At 37.6% G+C, this 12,878-nt stretch overlaps 1 protein-coding gene across 7 annotated transcripts in view; it reads right to left on the reverse strand.

The window, feature by feature from the left end:
- TLK2 (tousled like kinase 2) overlaps positions 1 to 12,878 on the reverse strand; it is a 117,582-nt gene that overhangs the window by 65,050 nt on the left and 39,654 nt on the right. For 5 of the 7 annotated variants that reach the window (XM_072746910.1, XM_072746912.1, XM_072746909.1 and 2 more), the window contains 4 exons: positions 5,127 to 5,198; positions 4,849 to 4,918; positions 3,803 to 3,846; positions 2,978 to 3,073 (listed from right to left, as the gene is read on the reverse strand). In XM_072746910.1, the coding sequence (XP_072603011.1) occupies positions 2,978 to 3,073; positions 3,803 to 3,846; positions 4,849 to 4,918; positions 5,127 to 5,198 (282 nt within the window). The remainder of the gene's footprint in view (positions 1 to 2,977; positions 3,074 to 3,802; positions 3,847 to 4,848; positions 4,919 to 5,126; positions 5,199 to 12,878) is intronic. The other 2 variants (XM_072746911.1, XM_025999540.2) reach the window with 1 other exon arrangement.

Here is a 12,878-nt window from a genome sequence, read left to right on the forward strand (position 1 = left end):
CTAATAGGATAAAAATGGAAATATCTATATCATACAATGATTTGGATATACTGAATATCTGAAATAATGCATTTAGAACACAATGTATCAAAAAGATGAAGAGAGTCACTTAATACACAAAACAAAAATATAAGAACTCTCACAACCATGAGAGATATGAATACATCTCTCTTAGTAACTGCTAGAACAAACAGCCCAAAATCAGAATACAGAAAATTTAACCACTGTGATTAAATGCCACGATTAACAAAATTGATTTAATAACAAAATGAAACTATTTTGTTTAGGGATGCATACATAGTTAACTGGTAAGGAATAGCAAATTATAATCACAAAAATTAGGACAGCGGTTGATTCCAGGGTAGAGGGAGAGAGTTGTAATCAGAAAAGACCATGCAGGTTTCCAGGGTGCTGGAAATATTTTACTTTTTGACCTAAGTAATGATTACATGGAGCTAACTTTATAATGATTTCCCGGAAAGATTTTTTTTGTGAAGGGCCAGACAAAAATTTCAGGCTTCTTAAAAGGCCACATATCATGTCTGTGATATATTCTTTGTCTTTACAATTCTTTTTTTTTTTTTTTTTAAATTTTTATTTATGATAGTCACACAGAGAGAGAGAGAGAGAGAGACAGAGACATAGGCAGAGGGAGAAGCAGGCTCCATGCACCGGGAGCCCGACGTGGGACTCGATCCTGGGTCTCCAGGATCACGCCCTGGGCCAAAGGCAGGCGCCAAACCGCTGCGCCACCCAGGGATCCCTGTCTTTACAATTCTTTAAAAATCTAAAACTCATTCTTAGCTTGCCAGGTATGGGGTGTAGTTTACCAAAGTTCTGCATTAAAAGGCTCATGTTTTAGGTTCTTTTTTGTTTTCAATAAAAAATACAAAAGAGTCACTTAGGGGGAGAAAAGCTAAAGTAATTCTTTTATCTATCAATTTTTCCTTTCCACAGTTTTGAGCATCTACTGTGTGTGCCAAGTACTATTTGGGGTGTTAGAGATTGAAAACTGAACAAGATACTACCTCTTCATGTCAAGTTGAGGAAAGAGTAAAAAAAATTATACCTTTATGTAAGAAGTACTGAGAGATGGAAACAGCAATAAACAACAAAGCAAAGTCCCTGCTCTCATGGGATTAACATTCTAGTGGAAGAAGATGGACAACAGATTAACCATATGGTTAAAAATGTTATTAAATAAAAATATTAAACTTATACCACACAACAATGACAGTGAATGATCTACAACAACATACAACAATATGGATGCATCTCATAGAAGAACTGTTGAATAAAAGAAGCCAGACATAAGATTATATATCGTATGATTCTTTTCATACAAAGTACAAAAACAGAAAAACAAAAAACAACATCTATGCTGTTAGAAGTCAGGATAGTGCCCATCCCCAGTGGCAGGGAGGGGGCTAATAACTGGCAGGGAGCATAAAAGGGTTGGGAGGAGGGCTAGTAATATTTCTTTCTTGTGTTGGAATACTTTAAACACTTTAATTGGTTGAAAAGCTAAGAAAAATAGGGGTGCCTGGCTGGCTCAGTCAGTAGAACATGTGACTTTTGATCTTCAGGGCTGTAAGTCTGAGCTCCACATTGGGTGTAAAGATCACTTTAAAAAAATTGTTTCGTTTTAATAAATAAATAGTTAAAAAAAATAGGTACATAAGCCTCTTAGACAATTACCTTACAAACCTCAAATCTAACCAAACAGTTCTACATATCAAATATTTCTAACATTTTTAAAGATTGACAAGGATGACAAAATGATAGCCAAATTTTCAAGTTGAATATATTTTCCTCAGTGCTTTAATAATTGTAGTCACTCTAATGAACGCATGACTTTATGATGCGGAAGAGGGAAAGAAGTGCATTCTGAATATTCTAACGCAGCCAACTAAATCACTTAGGAAAAAGAACACTATTACCCAACTCTGCTGAAGCAGCACAGTTAAACGAAATTCCTAAAAAGAGACCTAGCACAGAAGCTGATCTCTGGAAGACCCCTTTTCTCCAAGATCCCAAAACAATACCTGAGACATCAGCGGCCAGAACACACTCTTGATTGAGTACAAAGATCTTGTATCAACAAATTTTCCAAAGGCACTCAAGTAAATTAACACAAAACCCCGTATTAGTTAGGTAGCTCAGGGAGTTGCCATCTTGGCACCAGTGACACCTGGAGCAGGTAACTCTTTATTGTGGGGCCTGTTGTGTAAGATGTTTGCCAGCATCTCTGGCCTCTGCCTACTAGATGCCCACAGCTCCTCCTCCCATCCTCTAGTTGTGATAAAAAACTACTCCAACATTGCTCCATGTCCTCTAACAAGTAAAATTACCCCCCAGTTGAGAACCACTAACTTGGCTAAAATGTTTTTTTAAGACCTTCAATTCTCACTTAAAGGAAGGGAACAGGGCTGCCTGCCAGGCTCAGTCGGTAGAGCCTACAACTCTTGATCTCAGGGTTCTGAGTTCAAGCCCCACACTGAGTGTAGAGATTATTTTTTTAAATCTTAAAAGAAAAAAAAAAAAGGAAGAAAGGAAACAAACTTATCTCAAATTTGTGTAACATTAGCTTCTCTACCACATCACTGAGAAAGACTTGAAAATAAATCAAATGCCAGGGGCTGACCAATTTAAAAAAAAAAAAAACAGAATTCAGTTACAGGAACATATAAGCTTGGCAAGGATAAAAACCTAATATTTGAACTGGCAATTATTTCCTTGACAGGACACCGAGCTGTAAGCATAGAGGAAACTTATACTGCAAAATAGGGTTAGCTCTTGTAAAACATAAATTTACGGATACAGACTTGAATCTAAAGCGATTCACAGGTAATACTATGAATGTTTCTCCTTAATGTCTCATTCCCCTTGGGTAATTAATGGAAGAGAAACTGCTTGAGTGTTCCTGGGCTTCTTGTCTCCTACAACAGGTGTCAAATTTCTCCAGGTGAATGCTTACCGGTAAGGGATTGGATAAGGAATGTTGCGGTGAGGATCGTGCAACTGGTGGAACACTTCTGCCAGGGCTGGTTCCTGGCCCGCTTCCCCCAGCAAACTGGCCAACAGGGAAAAATGGATATGAATAATTCAAAACAGTACTATGCTTCAGATAAGGAGAGTAAAAGATTAACACACAAACAGGTCTTAATTATATGGCCCCTTTAATAAGTCAATACATCTTATGCTAAAGAAAAAATGCCATGTAAGTCAAATTTTGCTTTTTTCAATCAGATTTTAAGAAGGAGCTCCAGCAGAAATGTACCAAGATATAAAGAAAACATGGCTAGAAAGCTGAAGGTACACATGGTTTTGAAAGGACATCAGAGAAGAATGTTTTCCCTTCTTGTCTCAAAACACCCGAAAGCAGAATACAGTGATATAGTGGATGTTAGTGTCTTTTTTAGGAACCACTAACGATTGGTCAACAAGCTCACTACATGTCCCACTGAACTAAAGGGAAGAGGACAAAAGAAGAGTCCAAGTCACTCCATTTCAATCTTTGTAAGACCCAAAACCTAGTCTGGCCAAGAGAAAAATCACTTCATTTGTGAATTTTTATATCATCACAGACAAGACACATCATAAACAAATTTAAATTTAGGAAGTCAGCAGCAGTTTCCTCTTAATGGAGAGAGATGGGGCACCATCAGATTGATGAAGATGGGGAAGAAGGGGAGAAGAGCACAGTAAAGGCAAAATATTGCTTTCTAAAGCTTTAAATGAACGCAAGGATTTAGTTCTTTAAAAAATCACTATAGATTTTTTTTCCAAAAATTTAACTTACCTCAAAGTAATCACTAATTTTATGTCCCCTAGGAGTGCCTTTCCCTGAAAATGAAACCAAAGTAAGTATAGTTTTTCCAATAACATATGTAAACCATCATTCACTAAATGTACTATGAATTCAATAACTGCATACGTTATCAATTCAAATGTTGGCTTTACTTTTAACAAATAAAAGCCAAATTACCTGTTTCATAAGAACAGAGTTTTCTCATCTAATAAAAAGACTTAATAAAGCAGTGAAAAGATTTTTTTCTGAGCTTGCTCTCCTTTAAGATTTGCTAATCTTTCTTTTATAACATACTAACAAAACCTATGCCATAACTGTGAATCAAAATAAAATTAATTTATAGTCCATGCCCTCAATTAGGAGAACAAAGAATTCAAAACAAACTCATCAGAACTAAAGAGTTTATTCTACACCACAAAAAACTGTGTGGCCATGTCACTTTGGGAAAATTTTTCCCTCAAAAGTAAAAAATAATTTGTAGATAAAAAAAGAAAAATGTTAAAAAGACTAAGACTTCCATTCCTCAGAGGGGTAGGTGGGCGAAACAAACCATTTATTCCCTCCTTCGTTACATATGGATATTTAGCATCATAATCCTCATATTTACAGAATGATCCCACTGGGTGCCAATGTTCAACTAGATAATTGCCACAGAAGAAGAGGAGGTAGAAAGGACAGCCATGTAAATAAAACTATTTCTGGTTATCTTTTATTAACAAATCACTGAGCTAATGCAAGACATGGTTAAAACGCCAAAGTAACTTCTTTTCTGTATAATACGTGCTTAATCTGAAGAAAAACCTGTGAGAAGATCGTTAACTTACAACAGGGAAAACAAAAAGTCCCCAGAGAACTGACACTTTTGTCAGGTGTATATCAAATGGCAAGTCTATAATAAACAGCCTGCTATTCCCTTAAGGTACAAAAAAATCTCCTTTGTTAGGAATCCCTGTATCTGAACTAATTATTTAGCGTGAATTGGAAAATTCTAAGTACATAAGAATTTAGTATTTTTATTGGTGTGAAATTATTACTACCTTGGCTAGTTTCATATGGTTCAGCTTTTCTTTTCCGGTTTCGCTGGTCATTCTGTTTTTTCTCAGGAGTCTGTTAAACACCATATACATTACAATTAGCATTTTGTTAAATTTTTCACATTATAAAATTTTGAGAGTATGTACAAAATATCAAACTTATAAGGAGATATAAGGCACAGACAAGTGAATCAGTGTCCTGTAGTTATGCAGTGCTATCTTTCAACCCAGACTGAAAGTATGGAAACATGTAAAGTCTCACAATGAACATGGCCTCTTACCTCTACTTCTTTATCACTCAAGGACCCCACGCTGCACAAGCTCTGGTTGGAAGACTCACTGTTGAGTGGCCCCTGGAAAGGAAAAAAAATAAAATAAAAAAGGAATCAAAAGAAACTAATTTAAGATGACAGCAAAACTGAGGACGAAGCCTGCTGATTTTGATGTGTAAGTCAGGTCAAAGAAATCAAGAATTAACTATAACACCTACAAGCCAACTTGAAAAAAATTAAGTATACTAAGGTGCCCTCATGTTAAAATTCTCTAGGCTCGGGATCCCTGGGTGGCGCAGCGGTTTGGCGCCTGCCTTTGGCCCAGGGCGTGATCCTGGAGACCCAGAATCAAATCCCACATCAGGCTCCCTGCATGGAGCCTGCTTCTCCCTCTGCCTATGTCTCTGCCTCCCTCTCTTTCTCTCTCTGTGACTATCATAAATAAATAAAAATTAAAAAAAAAAATTCTCTAGGCTCAGTCAGTAGAACACGTGACTCTTGATCTTAGGGTTGTAAGCTAGAGCCCCTTGTTGGGTGTAAAGATTACTTTAGAATAAAAGAATAAAATCTTTAAAAAAAATTCGCTAGCTACTATTATTTTCTTTTCCTTAACCAACTTGTAGTCATGTGCAAATTTTCCCTTCTAGAGTACCTCCACATGTAGTGAATTCATTTTTTAAGGAACATAAGCAGGGGAAATCAATTCTCTTGGCCTTCCATATCATACAAGCATCATCTGAAACTTGATATGTTAAGGAGTATGTTAGGAGGAGTGGTCAGGGACCATAAGGAAGGAAATCCTTTTTTGAGTCAAGCTTTAAGGAGGTATGACCACTAGCTCAACAAAACAAAGTTACAAGAGACTGATTCCTAGCCTCACAGTACGAGGAGCTCTGCTGGCCCACTCCCCAGTGAAATTGGTGAAAATTATTTTAAAAAACAACCATTCAAAACCTCTAGAAATGGTCTCTGAGTGCAAACAGTAAATAAAGAAAACTATTCAATAAAAATCTATGAAAATTCAGACTGAAAGGTCAAAGCCTGTGGTTTTGGAACCAGGATCACTCTCACTCCTACCCTCTCCCATCTCAGCAAGGTTCCAGTTCCTGCTGTGGTCAACCTCCTCCCCCAGCTAAGTCCAAGAGCCTTCTTCCTGCAAGGAACAGGACTATCGCCAGCCCATGCTGCTGATACTAAATCCTAGGCAAGTACATCAAAAGCAAGGGCTCCCCATTTACAACCCCTACTTGTGGAACAGAGGCTACACCTCAGGCATGGCACACTGAAAACAGTGAGGCCCCAAAAGCCCTTCTGCCCAGCTCATGAAATGGTGGGAGTTCCACACCAAGAGAAGCAAGTTGCTGCATGCACTTCACTCCCACCCTACTCCCATTGCCCAGCCCCAGCACTCAGCTCCCAGAACCAGGATGTCACTCAGAAAAGATTGCCATTGTCCCTGTCTCCAGCTCCAGAACCCTGACTCAGATATTTTGCCTCAGGAGAAAGGCAGGAACACATGCTAACAAATCTCTTCCCAAAAGACTTGACTTCATTCCCAAAGTACCATAGACAAGCTTAACTCTGAAGGGTATTCTCAAGAATGGTGGAAGTCGTGGTAAAAGGCAACTGGAAGATCTGTGGAGGTAATAAACACACACAACTTAGACTGTAAGCCAGCTAGTTTGCAGAAGAGAACCCAAGAGTAAGACACAGGGGAGAAGTACTCCTGGGTTAAGAACAAATAGCAGACATTGACCTCAGAAACTCTCCGTTCCAGGGAGCCCCAATTTGATCTGATTAGTTTGTGGAGGAATTTAAGTCTCAGGGTATTGTTGAAAACAATAGAGCAATCTGGACCATTAGTGGAGTTTAACAGCTGCATTGGTCAGGAAAAGAAAGCCCTATAAGTACCAGTCATCCCAAACCGACTTAAAGCTGTGACTCCCTAAAGCTACCCCCAGAGGCTTGACACTGGAAGAATAGCAAGAAAGAGAAAATAATTCAGTCACTAAACAAAAAAACAAGCAAATAGCAATAACAAGTCCCAATACCAGGATGAAAAATCAGTACCCAGAGTTGGCATATCAACTAAAATGACTGGTTTCCAACAAAAAATCATGAGGCATACAAAGAAATAGAAAAGTATGACCCATATAACAGGGAGGAAACAAAGCAAGCACGCAATAGAAACTGCCTATGAGAGTGACCATAGGCACTATGAGAGTGAGATGTTAAATTTAACAGAAAAAAAGTTCAAAATAGCCAATTATAAATGTTCACAGAGACAAAGGAAACCATAATTAAAGTAGTAAATAAAGGTATGAATGACAATGTTGTATCAAATAGAGAGTACCAAAAGAAACACAGAAATTATATATATTTTTAAAAAGGGAATTCTGGAGTTGAAAACTGTAGTAACTGAAATAAAAAATGCACTCAGTCATCTGGGCATCCGACTCTTGGTTTTTGGCTCAGGTTGTGATCTCAAGATCCTGACATCAAGCCCCAAATAGGACTCTTCGCTCAGTACTGAGTCTACTTGGGATTCTTTCTCTCTTTCCCTCTGCCCTTCCCACTTGTAGGTGGGCAAGAGTGCGCTCGCTTGCTCTCTCAAACAAATAAATAAGTCTTTAAAAAAAAAAGCAGGGATCCCTGGGTGGCGCAGCGGTTTGGCGCCTGCCTTTGGCCCAGGGCGCAATCCTGGAGACCCGGGATCGAATCCCACGTCGGGCTCCCAGTGCACGGAGCCTGCTTCTCCCTCTGCCTGTGTCTCTGCCCCTCTCTCTCACTGTGTGCCTATCATAAATAAATTAAAAAAATTAAAAAAAAAAATGCACAAGAGGCTCAAGGGCAGAAATGAAGTGTCAAAAGAAATAATTAGCAAATCTGAAGATAGATCAATAGAAATTATGCAAGCTGAGAACAGAAGAAAAAATAGAAGAAAGAACAAACACAAACAGCTTCAGAGAAATGTGGGAAAGTGTTAAGTACATCACCATGCAAATAAACTGGAGTACCAGAGAGAGAGGAGAGCAAGAAAGGAGCAGAAAAAAATACTCAAAGAAATAATGGCTGAAAACTTCTCAAATTTATTGAAAAGCAATAACATACTCATCCAGGAAGCTTAATGAATTCTTAGCAGGATAAACACAAAGAGATTCACAAAGAGACACATCATAGGAAAAATGCTCAAAGGCAAAGACAGGAGAAAATCTTGAAAGCAGAAATATAACACATCACTTACAAGGGAATCACAGTAACATTAACAGCTGACTTCTGAGCAAAAACAATTTAAAAATGGCAAAAGATCTGAACAGACATTTCTCCAAAAACTATATACAAATGGTCAATAAGCACATGAAAATAAGTTCAACATCATTAGGTAAGGGGGAAATACAAATCAGAACCGAAATGAGATCCCACTTTACTGATTATTCTTTCTAATCATCTATTAGTTTGTTCCTTTTGATTTAGTTGTTTAGATATAAAACCACATCATTTGTAAATAAGTTTATATCTTCCTTTCCACAATATATATCTCATATGTTTCACATTTTACTGACTGAAATAATAAGCATAAAGGTTTTGTTCTTTTTCAAGGTAACTCCTCTAGTGCTTTACCATTAAAAGTTGTATTAAGACCTCAAACAGCCAAAACAATCTTGTAAAAGAACAAAGTTGGAAGCCTTCCACTTCCTAATTTCAAAATTTACTACAAAGCTATAATAATCAAAGTAAGATGACACTGGCATAAAGACAGACATAGAGAAAAATGGAATAAAATTGAAAGCCCAGAAATAAACCCTTTCATATGTTTTTTTCCAATGTTTTCTTTTGATTTTTTTTCAGTTTTACGGAGATATAATTGATACACGACTATGCATAAGTTTAAGGTGTACTGCATAATGACTCGATATAAGATAATTTTCAAGACCATCCAATGATGAAAGGACAGTCTTCTCAGCAAGTGGGTATTGGGAAAAGTGGATATCCAAATTCAAGAAAATGAAGTTGGACTCTTATCTTACTCCACATACAGAAATGAATTCAAAATCGAGAACTCCAGAAGTACAGGCATCAACTACAAAAAAATAGATATACTGGACTACATCAAAATTAAAAACCTCTGTGCATCAAAGAACATGATCAACAGAGTAATCATATTTGCAAATGGGAGAAAATATTTGCAAATCATATACCCTATGATAAGGGGTTAATATCCAGAATATACAAAGAATTCCTTCCTACAAATCAAAAAGAATACAACAAACAACCTAATTAAAAACTGGATAGGGGGGGATCCCTCGGTGGATCAGTGGTTTGGCGCCTGCCTTTGGCCCAGGGCGTGATCCTGGAGTCCCAGGATCGAGTCCCACGTCGGGCTTCCGGCATGGAGCCTGCTTCTCCCTCCTCCTGTGTCTCTGCCTCTCTCTCTCTCTCTCTCTCTCTCTCTCTCTCATAAATAAATAAATAAATAAATAAATAAATAAATCTTTAAAAAAACAACTGGATAGGGGCTAGCTCAGTTGGTAGAGCTTGTGACTCTTAAATCTCAGGATTGTGAGTTCAGCCCCACGTTGGGGATAGAGTTTACTTAGAAATTTTTTAAGAAGGGCAAAGGACCTGAACAAACATTTGCCCAAAGATACACAAAAAGGCCAATAAGCACACAAAGAGACTCAACATTACTAATCATTAGGGAAAACAAATCAAAACTACAATGAGGGACGCCTAAGTGGCTCAGAGGTTGAGCATCATCTGCCTTCTGCTCAGGGCATGATGCCGGGATCTGGGGTCGAGTCCCACATGAGGCTCCCTGCATGGAGCCTGCTTCTCCCTCTGCCTCTGTCTCTGCTTCTCTCTGTGTGTGTCTCTCATGAATAAATAAATAAAATATTTTAAAAATTTAGAAAATAATAATAAAAATAAAAACTGTACTGGGGTACCTGCGTGGCTCAGTTGGTTAAGTGACTCTTGGTTTCAGCTCACCTTATGATCTCGAGGTCATGGGATTGAGCACAGGGGCCTGCATGAGATTTCTCTCTCTCTTTGCCCCTCCCCCAGCTCATGAACACATGCACGCATGTTCTCTCTTTCTCTCAAATAAATATTTTTTAAAAACTATATTGTTTTTTAAATTTGAAAGTTGAGATGGCTACTGAGTTCATCCAAATGCTTTTTAAAAAGCTATTACTTATTTGCCATTGTAATAATAATAATAATAATAATAATAGCCAACACTTATGTAGTAGCACTTGCATGGGCTGAGCATTATACATTAGCATATTTAATTCTCACAACTGATAAAAACAGACCAACACAAATATGCCCAACTAGTTTTTGACAAAAGCACAAAAACAATTTGATAGACTTTTCAACAAACTGGTGCTGGAGCAATTAGACATACACACACACAAAAAATGAACCTCAACTTAAACCTCATAACTTATTTAAAGAACTAACTCAACTGAGATCAAGGGACACCTGGGTGGCTCAGTGGCTGAGTGTCTGCCTATGCCTATTTATTTATTTATTCATGCCTATGCCTATGTCCAGGATCGAGTCCCGCATTAGGCTTCCTGCATGGAGCCTGCTTCTCCCTCTGCCTCTGCCTCTCATGAATAAATAAATAAAATCTTAAAAAAAAAAAAAATGAGATCAAGAACTTAAATGTAGAGGCTCCTGAGTGGCTCAGTCCGTTAAGTGTCTGCCTTCAGCTCAGGTTATAATCTCAGGGTCCTGGGATCCAGCCATGCTTCTGGTTCCCTATCAGCAGGGAGTAAGTAGGCTTCTCCCTCTCCCTCTCCCCTGGCTCATGCTCTCTCTCTCTCAAATAAATAAATAAAATCTTAAAAAAAAAAAAAAAAAAAAAAGGACTTAAATGTAAAACAAAACCATAAAACGTTTAGGGGGAAAAATGGGGGAGAAAATCTTCACAACACAGGACTAGGAGAAGAGGTCTTAGACTTGACACCAAAAGCTTGATCTATAAAAGGAAAAATTAATAAATGGAACCTCCTCAACATTTAAAACTTTTACTCAGCAAAAGACCTTGTAGGACAAAGAGACAAATCACAGACTAAAATATTTCCTAACCACATATATCTGGCAAAGGGCTTAAAATTAGACTATATAAAACACTTAAAACAGTAATTTTTAATCCAATAGAAAACTGGCAAAAGACATGAACAGCCATTTCACTGACAAAGATACAAAGATGGGCTAATAAGCATGACAAAGATGTTCAACATCATTAGCCATTAGGGAAGTACAAATTCAAACTGCAACAAAATGTCCTTATACACCTATCAGAATACTAAAATAAAATACAGTGACAAATTTAAATGCTGGCCAAGTATATAGAAAAACTGAATCACTCATACATTGCTGGTGAGAATGTAAAAAGGTAGAGCCAAATTAGAAAATTGTTTGGCAGTTTCTTTAAAAACTAAAATTGTACTTAACACATATCATATCCCAAGAACTGTATACTACTGGACATTTGTTCCAGAGAAATAATGTTCACATACAAACCTGTACACAAATGTTCATAATGATTTTATTCATAATAGCCAAAACCTCGGGATGTCTGGGTGGCTCAGTGGTTCAGCATCTGCCTTTGGCTCAGGGCGTGATCTTGGAGTTTGGGGATCAAATTCCATATAGGGCTCCCCGTGAGGAGCCAAATATCTTCTCCCTCTGCCTATGTCTCTGTCTCTGTGTTTCTCTCATGAATAAAAATTTTTTAAATAGCCAAAACCTCAAAATCTACTACGAACTTTATCAAACTCAACACCCAAAAAACAATCAGCTAAGAAATGGGCAGAAGGGGAGAAGATATTTGCAAATTATGTATCAGATAAAGGGTCAGTATCCAAACTCTATGAAGAACTTACAAAATCAACACCCATAACAGCCAAAAACTGGAAAGAAACCAGCCCTTTAATGGGTAAATGGTTAAACAAACTGTGGTATATCCACACCATGGACTACTACTCAGCAATCAAAAGGAATGAACTATTTACACATGCAACAACTTGGATGGACTTCAAGGAAATAATGCCAAGTAAAAAAAGCCAATCTCCAAAGAATATACACTAAATGATTCCATTTGTATATTATATATATATACATACATATATATATATAAAACATATATATGTACTTCTCAAAATAATAAATTTACAAGGATGTAAACAGATTAGTGGTTGTCAAGGGTTAGGATTTCAAAGAAGAGGAGGTAGGGATAGCTAAAAAGGAGTAGCAAGAGAGCCTTGTGGTGATGGAGCAGTTCTGCATCTTGATTGTGGTTATAAGAAGCTATACATGGGCACATGGGTGGCTCAGTTGGTTAAGCAGGCAACTCTTGATTTCAGCTCAGGTTGTGATCTCAGGGTCGTGAGATGGAGTACTGCATGAGTGAGAACAAGCCCTGCATCAGGGTTCACACTTAATGGGGGTCTACTTGAAGATTTGTTCCCTCTGCCCCGCCCCCCACTCTCTAAAATAACTCATAAAAAAAGAAGCTACACAAATAATAAAAGTAAACAGATGTGTACATTCACACACACAAATGGTGCATGTATAATGTGACATCTGAATGAGTTGTGTGGATTTTATCAGTGCTCATTTCCTAGTTTTAGTACTGTAACTATGCAAAATGGTTACATTAGGGAGGGAAACTACATGAAACCTCCATGCAAATCTTTTGCAATTCCCTTTAAATCTGTAATTATTTTGAAATAAAGTTTTTTTAAGTTT

Source organism: Vulpes vulpes, chromosome 2 (genome assembly GCF_048418805.1).
Source record: "Vulpes vulpes isolate BD-2025 chromosome 2, VulVul3, whole genome shotgun sequence".
NCBI classification, from domain to species: domain Eukaryota; kingdom Metazoa; phylum Chordata; class Mammalia; order Carnivora; family Canidae; genus Vulpes; species Vulpes vulpes.